Here is a 15,845-nt window from a genome sequence, read left to right as displayed (position 1 = left end):
GTAGAGGGTGACACCCATGAGCAGGAGGGAACACCAGTGACAGAAGAGCTTCTAGAGGAGTCTGTACCAGACACAACTACACCAGTTGACAAATACCCCAAAACTGAGAATGGTCCGTCAACTGTCTTGGCCCAGTCTTTGGAGCCTGTCCCAGAATCCATGTCACCAGTTCATACAGATCTGTCACAAGAGCCTAAGAAACAGCCATTATCCAGTGAAGAAGCTGCCAAGCTTCAGACAACCGGATCAGAACTACCACCTGTCACAAAACCCAGAATCCGAAGCCGTATCCCAGTACTCATCTCTGAAGAGGATTCAGGCTCAGAGCAGTCCTCCTCCCTCTCAGCTCGGGCTCGTCTTCAGCAGCGGGCCAGGCAGCTGGACTTGGCCCGCATGCTGGTCCAGAAGCAACAGGGTCGCTGGATGAGGAGGAGGATGCTGTCTGGGACGTCATCATCCCTGTCCTCTGGGGACGATGAGCGCCGGAGGGCTTCTGAAACTCTGTCCACCACCGGCTCAGAGGAGGACACGCATACCTCGGATGAGTCCAGGAGGAGCTCCCGTCTCAAAACGACTGAAGAGCAAGGCTCCAAGGAGTGCAGGAGCAGGATCCCCAGGCCTGTCACCCCCATAAAGAGGCCATCAGGGGGGCTCGCTGCTGCTGCTCCTTCTCCGCTCTCCTTGCCAGACTCCGGTTCTACCAAAGGAGCATCATCCTTCACTAACGGGTATAATTCTGGTTCTCCCTTTTAGTGTGTACAAGTTTTGATTTTGAAGCAGTTTGATTAAGTATTTTTGTAACCTTTAAGGGGAGACACTACACGTGAATGGGGTAAAATGTTTAACTAATAGATATCATCATGAAACGTCACCAGTTGATTGCTTACATTATGACTATTATTTTTTGTATTACAGGTTGAAAATTCATTTTAAATATGCAAATGAGGCATAAATAAAATAATATATTAATCAAGCTCTGAATGATATATGAACAAACCCCCTCAGTTCTAAAAACCTTTAGAATATAGAGAGTTTGGTGTTTGTAAGTGCTACTGAAGTGGAGATTTCTAGACTAGACAAAAACCTCATTTTGAGAAAACAGCCTATAAAAATATGTATTGTTGATACAACAGGTAAATTAGGTAAACAATGTAACGAATAGATGTCACCATGAAACCTCTTCAGTTGATAACTTATATTAAGATAATTATTTTTGTATTACAAGTTTTCTGAAATGGTATCTTTAAATATGCAAATGAGGAATTATCTCATGCTAACTTTTGGTGAATTCAAGAGAAAACTACAGACAAAGTTAGTAAAATAACCACTTGTCTCAAAGAAGACATGTTATGGAAACAAAATAGCAAAACTCTCTTGACCAGTGCATAGAAAGAACATGTTTTGCCTGTAGTGTCTCACCTTAAAGAAATAACTCCTTCAATTTACTTTTCTTTCCACAGGAATCAGAAAATTGGACTAAGCACTCTCAGCTCTCAACTGAAAACCAAACCTGTCTCGCCCAGGTCCTCCTCCTCATGTCCCCGTCCATCTGCTGGCCCGTCCGGCAGCCCTCGAATGCCCCTGCGAGTCCTGTTTGGAACCCGACGCAGCCTTAGCTCCAACCACTGCAGGACTGACAGCCCCTCCCCTCAGAGAGTATGTCCGTCCAGGCAGCCCCTCTCGGTTCGAGCCCCAACCGTCCCTATGCTGCCACCCAGGACTACAACAGCCATGCGGCGCAGCGTCTCGCAGGAAGCCACCGTCCAGACCTCCTCTGGCGCCACGCCCGCCCGGAGCAGGCCGAAACAAGCCGGTGCGGCTAAGGCAAAGCCGAATGTCAGGGAGAAGGTGGTGCCCGCTAGATAATACAAAGAGACTCATAGCTGAGACATGTTTGTGTATAATCAGTCTTCGGACACGATACGCCTCAAAGGTTCTCACCTGACTCCACATTAGACTGTGATGTTACAATCACCTCCTTCAATTTATTTAATGTACACGGACCTCTTATTCTTTTTCCAAGGACAGCTTACTGAACTATCTTCATGGGCTTCCAATAATCTTCACTAACTGTCGGACAGGAGCGTTGCTGCCATGGTGCTATGGATACGTCTTCTGCTCCGTGGTTTAAACCCTGATTTGACTGGTTTCTGGAGCTGAGAATCATGGCCTCCAACAAGTCCAGTTTCAGAAACTCTCACCGTACACAGTACTCCCAGCTTGTCCACGGCTATACTACTCTTCTATTGACAGTACCTTGCTTGGTTCACATTGCATGGTGAAGTATATCACATATACATTCAATCTGTAGAAGGAAAACAAAAATCTGTACCTTTTAAATTATTTGATATAGTTCTTCCCTTCCTATTGGGATAACAAGGCAGAAAAAGAGACCAAATTGGAGTGGTTTGAATGCCTGAATAATGTTATTATGATAATAGATTCCTACCTATATCCTGTACTCATTATGGTCTTGGATAGAAAGAAGAGTTGGATGTGAACACAAAATAAATCGCTCGGCCGCTCGCCTCCTCCTCCTCATGGTGTGACAATGGGCATGCTTTAATCATTCTATTTTCTGGGTGTTTTTATTTTTATTTATGCTCTGAATTGTATATAATAGAATCATTTCCCATAAAGACATCTTTATTTTTTATCTTGCCAAGCAAAGTGTAAATTTCAAGTCTTTAACCTTCTGTTCCAATGTGTTGGCACTATGCCCGTTTTTTACGCATGAGAAAAACAGGGTTAACCATGAGAGGATATTATACCTGCTTGGATTCTGCTGACAGTGCAAAGGTTTGCTGGTCGTTGGAGCCCATGTTGTGTTTGTATGGGGTTGATGGGCACTGAGCTGTGAAGTAAAGTCTTGGTCATGTGGATGGATGGGCGTCTTGTCGTTCTTTTCTCACTGCTTTCCAGTAAATCCAAGTGCATTAACTCAAGTACAATTTTGAGGTACTTGTACTTTATTTGGGTGTTTCCATTTTATGCAACTTTATACTCCACTACATTTATTTAACAGCTTTAGTTACTTTGTAGATTCAGGTTGTTAATACAAAATATAAATCAGCGAATAAATGCTGTTATATTGTAAAAAAGAAATTACCTGCAATATTAGTGATGCTTACACATGAATTATTATACATAATAAATAAATTAACAGCCATTTTTCATAATTAGTGCTTTTACTTAAGCAATATTTTTAATGCAGCAATATATAGTCACTAAAATGTAACTGTTGTCTGCCACACGGCCACAATATCCTGTGTAATATTAAGCAACATGTCAGAGTCACTACCAGTGACTGCAGACTAAACTGTAATGTCAGTTTTAATTCAAGTTTAAATTAAAATAAAAATAGTTATATGAGTGTATATTATTATTATTATTATTATAGTAAAATAATAATAATAATAATAATAATAATATTAATAATATTATAATATGATAATATGAATAATATAATAATAATAATAATAATATTAATAATATAATAATAATAATATTAATAATATAATAATACTAATAATAATATAATAATAATAATAATATAATAATAATAATAATAATAATAATAATAATAATATTAATAATATAATATAATATTAATAATATATAATACTATATAATTATAATATTATAATAATATAATAATAATATAATAATAATAATAATAATAATAATAATAATAATAATAATAATAATAATAATAGTGGTATGTAGTTCCTCATGTCGTCCACCAGGTGGCGGTGCCGATCACCGGAAACCATGAAGAAGTAGCGGCGGTGACGTAGGTCCAAGATGGCGGTGCAGGTGGAGTTGTGTTGCTTAGAAACTTTCCCCTCACACCTGAGTCCTCTGGATGTTTTGATATTAAAGTCACACCTGGACTCGGTTTTCCAGAATGACACCGATCCACCGACCCGTCCTCTTCACCCCGCAGCGGCCTCAGGGCTCCCGGGAGGCCGGGCATTTTACTGCGCGTTCACCCGACCACCGAAGAGGAGACTGCGGGCTCCCCCGGAACCGAATCTGAGAGCCGGGTCCGGCTGTTAACCAGCCGCCTCTTCCTGCGGCACCACGGGCTCCAGAGGCTCGGCAGCACGGGGACTGTCCGGGTTCTGGAATCCAGTCCCCCTGGAGAGAGTGGTGCTGGGAGCCCGCAGCAGGCAGAGCCTCCGCTGGGCCGGAGCTGAGCAGTTCACCGGTGGGCTGCTGGAGCTCTGCCGCCCCGGGACAGTGGCTGCTGGCCCGGCAGGGAGACCCCCTGCTGCTGCCCAGACACCTGCTGCAGGAGACGACCCTGGACAGGTGAGACCCCGGAACAGGTTATATCCAGACTGAAGACTATAAACACTTTATTAATACTTCATCAACACGTCAGTCACTAAACTTCATCAGCTGCATTTCTGTGACTACAAATAATTAAATACTATATATATATATGAGATAGAGAGATAGATAGAGAGAGAGAGATAGAGAGAGGATAGAGAATAGAGAAGAGAAGAGAAGAGAGTAGAGATAGTATAGATAGAGAAGAGAAGAGAAGATAGATAGAGATATATATAGTAGATATATATAATAGAGATAGATATAATATAATATAGATATATATATAGTATATATATATATATATATATAATATATATAATATATATATATATTAGTCCTTATCCTGAAGTTTCCTTAAAGTTCTGAAATGTATACATTATATATTATATTATATTATATTATATTATATATTATGTGGCATGTATATGCAACAGCATCAACTCTTACTATCAACACTGTCAGATATTAAAATATTTCCGATAAACTTGTTATTAACTAGAAATATCATAACAGGGTTTGATAACTTTTGTTAAAGTTTATTAATATAATTGGAAACAGAACAGCTGGTTTGATGAAGTGTTTTCTCTTCGGGTGCAGCAGCAGCTGTTGGAGCTGCTGGTGTTGGAGTGCAGTCCTGTAACGCAGGGACGGATCACCGCCGACACCTCTCTGGTTCTGACGGACTGCTGGGACTCGGTGGACCACCCAGCCGCCCCCCCACCCTGCAGGACCGCTCAGATTGTGTGTGTCAGACTTCGCTCATTACGCCGATGGCCTCGGCGGGGGGCGATCCCTTCTCGACAACAGGAAGCTGCTGGGCTCGGGGTTCTCGGGCGTCCTGCAGGCGCTGGAGTGCAGGGTGGACGTCCGGGTGGTGGACGCTCAGCGCTGGCTCGGGGTCAAAGGTCAGCAGGGAGCTGCTGTGGACGTGGACAGCTGTGTGTTGTGAGCAAACAGCTGCTTCTCAGGCTGGGGCTGTTTAACCAGGAGTGGGTTGAAGCTGTCGAGGCCGGGCGCATCCTGCAGACCTCCTGCGGGTCACACTGACGTCCGGGCGGGCGACTGCAGACAGCGGCTGGTCTCTGTGCTGGTGGTGGATTTAACACCAGACCTGCAGAACCACGATGAAGTTGGTTTCATATCAGCAACTCTGTGGTTCAACATGACGGAAGGAGACGTGATCCCTGTGAACAGCTGCACGCTGAGGATGAAGGTGCAACTAAAGATCACTATCACGATGTAGACCCGTGCAGGACGCTAAATATCTGTTAAAGGTTAATCTCATTCTGAATTTAGTATTGCTCAAGATCTTATTCTACTGACTTAAGAAATCTTTGTTTGGTACAGATCCTCTCAAAAACATCACGTGATCATTTTAATATATTAATATATTATAGATTATAATTCCCTCTAATATCATGAATCGTATCGCAATTGCAATATCGAAAATAAGTGCAATTAGTTTTTTTCAAAATTGTTCAACACAATCAATGAACACACTAGTGGTACCCAACCTAGGCGTGGGGGCCCCTGAGAGGGTCGTGAGGTGGGTATGTCTTTCATATCCTCAGCATTATTTCCGTCAGTACAACAAAACTATTTCTCCTTCACCAGTTTATCTTTCCACTTTTCTAGAACAATATTTCCTGCTGATTTTTCACATTAAAAGCCAATGCCAGAAGGCTTTTAATGTGAAAATCAGCAGGAAGTGTTGATGTTCTTTGATAAAGAAAAACCAGAACAAAGTATCATAATTGTTGAAATATAATGAGTTGTGTCCCATCATCCGGCTCTCTGTTGTTTTGTCTCAGAGGTGGAGACCGTCTCCTCCGGCGCCCGGCGGGCATCACTCTGACAGTTTCTGTCGCTCGGCTTCTCCAGCGTTCGCCAGCGAGCTTCACATCCAGCCGGTCGTGTCTCCGCTGTACAACAACCTCAGCTGCTACGACAACCTGCTGTCTGAACACTTCAGGACGCCCAGGTCAGCCCTCACATGCTGTGTCCCAGTTCCATAGTGCAAACTATCTGCATGTTATTAAGGTTATACTTAATAATGATTATTATGCTGTTACTGCACCAAGAACATTCTTATATTATACCAACGCACGGGCAAGTCAAACAAAACGCTGTGCGATGGTTCCACCTGACTGACACTGAAGGACAGAGAGAGACAAAGATCCCTCTGAGCAACAGTTCAGTAAGAAGAAACTGGAAGCTGAACATCAACATGTGTGCAGATTCACACAGGAACTACTTCCTGTTTCAGTGTCAGGATCACAGTAAAGCCTCTAACAAGCAGGAACTAACAGGCAACGTGTTGCTTTATCAACATGTTCTTCAACCTTCACAATAAAAGGTTAGTCTAGTGTCAGCACTGCTGGAGCTGCATCAGGGAGCATCAGCTGAACTCTGGACGGACACGTCACAGTTCAAACCTTCAGTCTCACACTGAGTCGACTGCAGAGAAGAGAAACACACAGACTGAACATTTAGAGCCTGAACGCACCGTCGTGGTTCAGTAATGATCCAGGGTCTCTACACTTGCAGCGCTGGGGGACGTTTGAGTTGTTGAATTCTCTCGTCCTCTTTGTGTGCAGGCTGGTTTCAGAGGGAGACGTCCCTGACAGTTCCAGCTGAACACCATCCCGACCTGCTGGAGAACAATTCAGAGGGAATACACAGGTACATGTGTCCACGTCTGTTCATCGGCCTGCTGAACACAGCAGAGCACATGCATGTGATTATTTTATACTGTTTTGCTTTCTTAACATGTTGCTCGACATGTAAACAAGATTACGATGTAGAGTAAATATATAATTATAAAACAGATATTCAGATTTCTTTAGGAGAGTTAATCTCAACTAGTGCAGTTATGACTTGTGAACTGTCTTAAGCATCAATATGACGATCTACAGGAGAGGATGTAGTCCTACCTGTAATCAATAAACAATACATTAAACTCTCCGTCTTTACTGTGTTGACCTGCTCAGTGTCTGCGTGACCTTTGACCTCCGCCAGGTGTCCAGTGCTGTTCTTTAAAGTGCAGAAGGTGTGTCCGTCTGCAGAGAGAGAGAAGAAGAAGAAGAAGGAGGAGGAGAAGCTCACCTGGCTGACAGACAAACACCTCGCTATACATGGTGACCTTTGACCTTTGACGTGTGTCGGTTGTGTGTCAGTGTGTGTCAGTGTGTGTGGTTGCGTTCCAAATCACATACTTTTAGTATGTACAGCAGCGGCCCTCACAAAGTCCTGCATACATTCAGGACATACTACTTTGTCATAACATGAACTTGAGCGTTGATCAAATATCTGCTGTGCCAAAGGATTGTGGGTCAGAATAACCAGAAGCGTCTGCTGGCTTGTATTGCAGACTGACCGGATGCAGGACGACATCCTGGTATTTTTGGCAACTTTATTTGACATACTATGTGTTGGGACGCACTAAAGTACAAGTGGTGATGAGCTGTGATACTCTAAATACTAAGTGTGTGTGTGTCCTCAGCAAGCATCCACCAGCAGCCCCGCCCCTGCCTCTCTGTGGAGGGTCCGTCTCTGTGGAGCAGTCTGTCTCCTCCGGGCCTCATCAAGACCGTGGAGCTCCTCAGCAGCATCATCCTGCCACACCTGCACCACAGGTAACTCCCCGCTCTGCTTGCAGCTCAGACAGGAAGTGTAATAGAGAGACGCATGATGGGACATGGGATCAGTGATGTCATTGTTTTGTGTGGTTCTAGCAGCTCCCTGTCTGCCTGCACCGTCCTCCTTCATGGTCCTGCAGGAAGTGGGAAAATGACAGCGGTCAGCGCGGCGAGAGAGTCGCAGGAACTGAACTACACCTGCTAAAGGTACGAGTAGGTATCTTCTTCTTCTTCTTAGGAGGAGATTAGTAGTGAGTAAGGTATTGTATAATATAAGCACATTATATGTGAGTGTGTACAAACCTGCTGCTGTTACACTTCCTGTTTCCTGTGTGCAGGTGGACTGTGTGAGTGTGTGCGCTGACACTCCTGCAGCCTCGGAGGTGAAGCTGACCTCGGTGTTTCAGCGGGCCGACGCCATGCAGCCCTGCGTCCTGCTGCTCAGGAACCTGCAGCTCCTGCTCCGACCTCGAGGTGGCGCCGAGGAGGACGGCAGAGTCCAGGCCGCGCTCAGCCAGCTGCTCCACAGCGCCCCCACCAGGTGACTGACTGCATCCAACCCTCATGCTGGAACACTGATCTGTGACTCTTGATGGAGGGTGTCCACATACAACAAACAACTCGTATAAAATACATCTGAACATTTATGTTTGTTGTCTTTATTTAAACAATGACACGAGTAGAATAAGTATCTTTATTATTTAGTACTTAATGGTGTAAATTCCTCAGAACGCCGTCATCTGAACCAGAACTCACAGAATCACAGCTGGAGTGGATTAAAAGTTGATCAGTGGATTTAGTTGAAGTGAAACTGAGGCAGTGGACGAGCTCTCAGAGATCTCGCAGCCGTTTGTTTGTAATGAATCCTGAGTGTATAACGTCTCAGAGGTCGTCTTTGTGTTTCAGTGTGATGGTGGTGGCGACGGTCTGCAGACCTCGGGAGCTGTCTGCAAGTGTCATGGCAGCGTTTGTCCACCAGGTGGCGTTGGAGAGTCCCACCGAGGAGCAGCGGCGCTCCATGCTGGTCAGCCTGAGCCGAGACCTCCACCTGGGGAGAGACGTGAACCTGGAGAGACTCTCCAAACTCACCGCGGTACGTCACTGTTAATGTTCACACCAAAGAAATGAAAACGCCTCAAGAGAAGAACTCGAGAGAAGAACTCGATAGAAGAACTCTAGACAAGAACTCGAGAGAAGAACTCGAGAGAAGAACTTGAGAGAAGAACTCGATAGAAGAACTCTAGACAAGAACTCGAGAGAAGAACTCGAGAGAAGAACTCGATAGAAGAACTCGATAGAAGAACTCTAGAGAAGAACTCGAGAGAAGAACTCTAGAGAAGAACTCTAGAGAAGAACTCTAGAGAAGAACTCGAGAGAAGAACTCTAGAGAAGAACCCGATAGAAGAACTTGAGAGAAGAACTCTAGAGAAGAACTCGATAGAAGAACTCTAGAGAAGAACTCGATAGAAGAACTCGAGAGAAGAACTCGATAGAAGAACTCGATAGAAGAACTCGATAGAAGAACTCGATAGAAGAACTCTAGAGAAGAACTCGAGGGAAGAACTCGAGAGAAGAACTCGAGGGAAGAACTCGAGAGAAGAACTCTAGAGAAGAACTCGAGAGAAGAACTCGAGAGAAGAACTCGATAGAAGAACTCGATAGAAGAACTCTAGAGAAGAACTCTAGACAAGAACTCGAGAGAAGAACTCTAGAGAAGAACTCTAGACAAGAACTCGAGAGAAGAACCGATAGAAGAACTCGAGAGAAGAACTCGAGAGAAGAACTCTAGAGAAGAACTCGATAGAAGAACTCTAGAGAAGAACTCGATAGAAGAACTCGAGAGAAGAACTCGATAGAAGAACTCGATAGAAGAACTCGATAGAAGAACTCGATAGAAGAACTCTAGAGAAGAACTCGAGAGAAGAACTCGAGAGAAGAACTCGAGGGAAGAACTCGAGAGAAGAACTCGAGAGAAGAACTCGAGAGAAGAACTCGAGAGAAGAACTCGATAGAAGAACTCGATAGAAGAACTCTAGAGAAGAACTCTAGACAAGAACTCGAGAGAAGAACTCTAGACAAGAACTCGAGAGAAGAACTCTAGAGAAGAACCCGATAGAAGAACTCGAGAGAAGAACTCGAGAGAAGAACTCTAGAGAAGAACTCGATAGAAGAACTCTAGAGAAGAACTCGATAGAAGAACTCGAGAGAAGAACTCGAGAGAAGAACTCGATAGAAGAACTCGAGAGAAGAACTCGAGAGAAGAACTCGAGAGAAGAACTCTAGAGAAGAACTCCAGAGAAGAACTCTAGAGAAGAACTCTAGAGAAGAACTCCAGAGAAGAACTCTAGAGAAGAACTCCAGAGAAGAACTCCAGAGAAGAACTCTAGAGCGCGCAAACCTCCGCTTCACGCGTTCCTCGACTGGTTCCATTTCCCGAGATGGGAAGTTCTTCCCAAAAGTTCTGTCTCGCAATGTTAACGAAAGTGAAACATAATTTGTGTGGTTCTTCCTTTGCTTCACCCGTCCCACAAGTTTCATGGAAATCGGGCAGGAATATTGTAACCCTGCTGACGAACACACAAACATAATACCAGAGGGGTGCAAAGGGTATTTAAATCTATTTAAATCTTCATCACTGATTCCTCCTCCTCTTCCTCCTCAGGGGTTTGTGTTGGGGGATCTGAGTGCTCTGCTGTCGAGGCTGGTCGAGCGGCCTGTCGGAGGCTGATCCAAACCTGGTGAGACTAAAGACAAATGAGGCGACTCTATAGTTCTGAGCACAAACAGACTAATAAATAAAGAATGGACTCATGGTATTAAGAGTGTGTGTGCGTGTGCGCAGTGTTGGCCGGCAGGAGGAGGATCTGTGCTCCAGTGGAGTCTCCATCCTGAACCTGGACTTCACCTCCGCCCTGGAGACCCTGCAGGACGTCCTGTCCACGGCCATCGGAGCCCCCAAGGTGACGATACAACGGGCCTCTAAATAAATCAAGCGGTCCGATGTTGTGTCCTCTGCTCTCTGTGACTCTCGCCCTGCGGCTGTGTGTGAACAGATCCCTGATGTGCGTTGGGAGGACGTTGGAGGTCTGCAGCAGGTGAAGAAGGAGATCCTTGACACAGTCCAGCTTCCTCTGCAGCGTCCAGAGCTCCTGTCTCTGGGTCTGAGCCGGACCGGAGTCCTGCTGTACGGACCACCAGGAACGGGGAAAACTCTGCTGGCCAAAGCCGTCGCTACAGAGTGCTCCATGACCTTCCTCAGGTAGGAACACTCTGCAACCAAAGAGAGAGTCATCCTCATATGGGACATTTAGCAGAACACAAGCCTCTAAAGAATATAACGTCCCGGTAGAAGCAGGAGAAACGATCAAAACGATGTTTGTGTGTTTCAGTGTTAAAGGTCCAGAGCTCATCAACATGTACGTGGGTCAGAGTGAAGAGAACATCAGAGAAGGTCGGTCTCACTTAAAGGACCATTCTGGTGTTTAAAAATATATAAAGGTGTACTCACCGAGGTAACATCTGAGATCAGTGAGCGTGTGTGTTGTGTTCAGTGTTCTGCAGGGCGCGATCTGCAGCGCCGTGTGTCGTCTTCTTTGATGAGCTGGACTCTCTGGCTCCCAGCAGGGGGCGCAGTGGAGACTCTGGAGGGGTGATGGACAGGTGAGATACCTGCACGACGAGGCAAGATTTTAATTGTCTCTTTTATTGTGAAGCAGGATCAATAAAGTTTGATTGAATCTTCTCGTACAGAGTCGTGTCGCAGCTGCTGGCCGAGCTCGACGCTCTGCAGTCGTCCGTCGGGGTTTTTGTGATCGGAGCCACAAACCGTCCAGACCTGCTGGACCAATCACTGCTGAGGCCCGGCAGGTCAGAGGTCACACACACACACACACACACACACATACACCGTGTACAATATTTAATGTGGCTAAGGAAGTTTTCGTCTCTCCTGAAGTAAAAGTCGTGTTTCAGATATTTTCTTCTTCTGCACGTTTCCAAAAACCTCAGAATTGACATGTTTCCCAAATGTAATATTGTATACTGTAATAATGTATAAATATGTGCACATGTGGAATAAACCGGTGACCAGATGTTTCCCTTTGTGTCTTCTTCAGGTTTGATAAACTCGTCTATGTTGGAATCAACGAGGACCGAGACTCTCAGCTGCAGGTTCTGCAGGCCATCCTCAGAAAGTAAGAGCTGCTCCCCCTGCTGGAGACTTTAGGTTTTAAAAACACTCACACATGTAAACAGCAGCTCAAACAGGTTCTCTGTAGTGAAACTTGATTTCAGGTATTAATGCAACAGTTTAAAATGAAGATCCTCGTAATACATTTAAAACCAGTATAATTCTGTGTTCCTGTAGATTCTGAGATGTTTGAGGGGTTTCGTGTCCCAAAAGTAAATAAATGTTGTGTTCAGGTTCCAGGTGGACTCTGCTGTGGACCTGCAGCAGGTGGTGGCTCGCTGCCCCGATCACATGACCGGCGCCGACCTGTACGCTCTCTGTTCGGACGCCATGACGGCCGCCATCAAGAGGAAGATCTCCCTCATCGACGACGGTAAGAAAACACCACGTCCAACAGGAAGTGAGCTCAAACTCACTTCCTGTCCTGAAAGGTTGATCCTTTTCAGTGCACTCATTAATATACTGCAAACAGTTCTAACATCACAATATTCATCGTCACATTTTTATCTGCTTCTGTTTCACACAACATAAAACATAATTAACTTTTTATTTCAAAGCAGCAGATGTGAGCAAAGAGAAACATGAGAATGGGACATAATGGTTTAAATAAAGGCTTCAATAAAAACAAAAATTCTATGATTTACAGACGTCTCTTTATGTATCCATGGCCACAGACCCACCGGCGTTTTCAGTCCTAAATGGCGGCAACGGCCATCGAGCGCAGGTGGGCAAAAAAGAGCCAGTTTGTGTCCTTGTTTCTATTGTTTCTCTTTATCGTTTGTCTGTTTCTCTCTCCCTTTCTCCGCCTCTCTACTACCTGTCTCTCTTTCCCTCTCTCACCTGTCTGTCTCTCAGGTCTGGACTCAGAGGACTCTCCTCTCCTCGTCTCCGTTGAGGATTTCTCTTCAGCGTTAGAAAACTTCAAGCCGTCGGTTTCGGACAAGGAGCTGCTGAGATACAGAAGCATTCAACAGAAACTCTCTGCAAAGTAGAAACTGAGGAGGTTCTCGCTCCAACAGAACATACGGACGGGGTTAAAGGTCTAATGTAAAGTGCAATCAACATTGTAAAATACTGTAATTTATGTAAAGTTAATTTATAAAATTGTGAAATATAATTATTAAATACAGAAGTTGACTAATGAAACCAGACGTGAGATTTCAGTTTTTTTCCTCATGGAAGCACCTCAACTACATCTGCTGTCAGATCAGCTTAACTATAATAATAATAATATATATTTATTTATAATAAAGATAGATTATTACAAAAAAGATGATAAAAGAAAGAGGATAGAAAGAAACAGGGAGGAGGATAAAGAAAAGAGAGAGTATAAAAAAAGAGAAAGAGATAGAGAGAGAAATAGAGAGAGAGAGAGATTAGAGAGAGATAGAGATAGAGAGAGATATAGAGAGATAGAGAGAGATATAGATATATAGATAGATAGAGAGAGCGAGATATACAGAGATATATATATATATATATATATATAGATATACATATTTTATATATAAATATACATATTTTTATAATAAATATACATATTTATTATAAATATTTCTAATTATCATTGTGATTAATTGATAATTGAATCAGGTGGAGGATTTCTTCACACACCAAAGTCTAACATGTTTAATTTGGCTTTTAACAAATCTTTTTTTATTATTAACCATCACTGCAGTACACTGCCTCATACTATTATTAGTGTAATCTTACCCAGTGTTAAATATGACGACTTAATCACACATGTATATTTAATATTGTAAACAAATGCTTTTTAAAGGCACGATGGGTCTTAAGCCTCCTAAGTGGTTTGTTTTGCCCCCCTCTGTTTAAGCTTTATGTATCTTTAGAAATTTCTGTACCTAGATTCTAAACATTGTTTACATCTTTTTAAACAGTCTAATAATCTATTTTTTACTTTGATTTCTTTCTCCTACTGTGCATTTCACAAAACCCCCCCACAGATGGTTATGCACATACTTTGGGTGAGAACAGAATTTAAATGTTCCTCTTGAATTATAATCCCACTCTCTGCCCAAGAACATTTTGGGGATATTGCCAGGAAGTAAATTATTTCTTGCTTTGTACACTGTTAGTGCAGTCTTATAAGGAAACGTCAGAAATACAGTACATAGCCCACAGCGTCACTCGATTCTGAAACTCTGTTCTTTTTATTTACACTTTTTCACACACACTGCATGTGAAATTTAAAGTGCAACTTCGCACAAAAGTTTAAATCCGAGTAAACATCAGTGATGATAGTTAAGTCTAACGGATAGTATTGGATTAGTGACGTTACAATACCAGAAATGTAATAGTCGGTACCAAAAACACTGAAATGTACACGCTTCTCGATACTAATTTGAAACTTTTGATACTTTAAAGTACATTGAGCTGAATATACTTCCATACTTTTACTTAAGTAACAATTTGAATCCAGGACTTTTACTTGTAATGGAGTATTTAAAGATGATGGTATTTGAGTCGTACCGGCTTACAGTGTTTTAACTTTTTAAATTGGAGGCAAATTTATGGGCAAAATATAATCTGCCATGTGTAGTTTGTTGTGTGTCTGACAGGACCTTTAAATGCATCGGTATAAAGTAAAAGTGAGAAACAGAGGGTCCCACAGCTCACAGATTTTCTTGGGGCCCCTTTTATCTGCAGGTTTATGAGGGTTTGAAATATCTGCAGCAGAGTTTAATCAAATCTAATTTGTGGGGTTTGAGGAATCACAAGAACACATTTTAAAAAACAACAGCAACATGTCTTTCCATAAATAATAATCCACAGACATTACTGTCGACAGAGGAAGTATTTTCTACTAAAAGGTAAACAAAACAACTTTATGGACTCTATTTCTATATTGATTGTTTGCTTATACATACATTTGTATAAATGAGTTTTTCAAATGTAATTTTCCAACTTGAGCAGGAATAATGAATACAACTAAAACTACCTGCATACCAGAAGAAGTTCAGTTGTTTCTTGTTCTTTTAGGTGAACAGGTCTTTTAACACTGTCTACTAATAGTGCAAATCCTGTGAAATATTTTAAAATATACCCTATGACCCATATTTATGTATTGTGCTATTAAAACAAAATGTAATACCTTTATTGTATATACGAAATATACAAGTAAAACTGGCTGTTTTCTTTTTTAATTGATATGAAGGGAATTTAAATGAATTACTTTATCAGAAAGACTGATGGAGAGTTTAACATGTGTCCCCTGACGGTGTTAAGGATGCGTCCTCTCTGCAGGAGTTTAGTGTTGACTGTTGTTCTGCAGAGTGTTGAGCGGTGTCTCCCCCTGCTGGTCATTAAGCGTCAGTGCAGGAACACCGACTGATAAACAAGGAAACAAAACAAAAATAACACTCTTAATTATCATAAATGTTTATTCAGTTTTAGTTCACGTGATGTAATAATTTCAGCATATTTAATGTGAATGACCTGAGGCATGTATTCATATGAAATGAAGGTGTTTATAGTTTAATTTATGTGTAATATTTATAATTTCCAGATATTTCAGACTCGGTTTCACTTTCACTTATTTTAATGCAAGTTTTCTTGCAGGTAAATCTCCGTTTTAATTAGATTTTGAATTTATTTTTATTTGAGTTTATTAGTTTGTGTCGGCGGAAGGATCTGCTGTCACAGAGGCCGCAGCAGCTGGAGTC

The 15,845-nt window shown here is 42.7% G+C and overlaps 1 protein-coding gene and 1 pseudogene across 1 annotated transcript in view; both read left to right on the top strand.

The window, feature by feature from the left end:
- Nucleotides 1–2,884, top strand: part of ttbk1a (tau tubulin kinase 1a) — a 44,713-nt gene extending 41,829 nt beyond the window's left edge. The window contains 2 exon segments of the mRNA XM_029457196.1: nucleotides 1–728; nucleotides 1,461–2,884. Of these exon segments, the coding sequence (XP_029313056.1) occupies nucleotides 1–728; nucleotides 1,461–1,866 (1,134 nt within the window). The 3' untranslated portion in view covers nucleotides 1,867–2,884.
- A 905-nt stretch (nucleotides 2,885–3,789) lies between these two features.
- LOC115025865 (peroxisome assembly factor 2-like) lies at nucleotides 3,790–13,308 on the top strand (annotated as a pseudogene).
- Nucleotides 13,309–15,845: the final 2,537 nt, after the last annotated feature.

This window comes from Cottoperca gobio, chromosome 1 (assembly GCF_900634415.1).
Source record: "Cottoperca gobio chromosome 1, fCotGob3.1, whole genome shotgun sequence".
Lineage (NCBI taxonomy): Eukaryota > Metazoa > Chordata > Actinopteri > Perciformes > Bovichtidae > Cottoperca > Cottoperca gobio.
The sequence above is the reverse complement of the archived record's forward strand: the minus strand, read 5'-3'. Positions and strand labels throughout refer to the sequence as shown.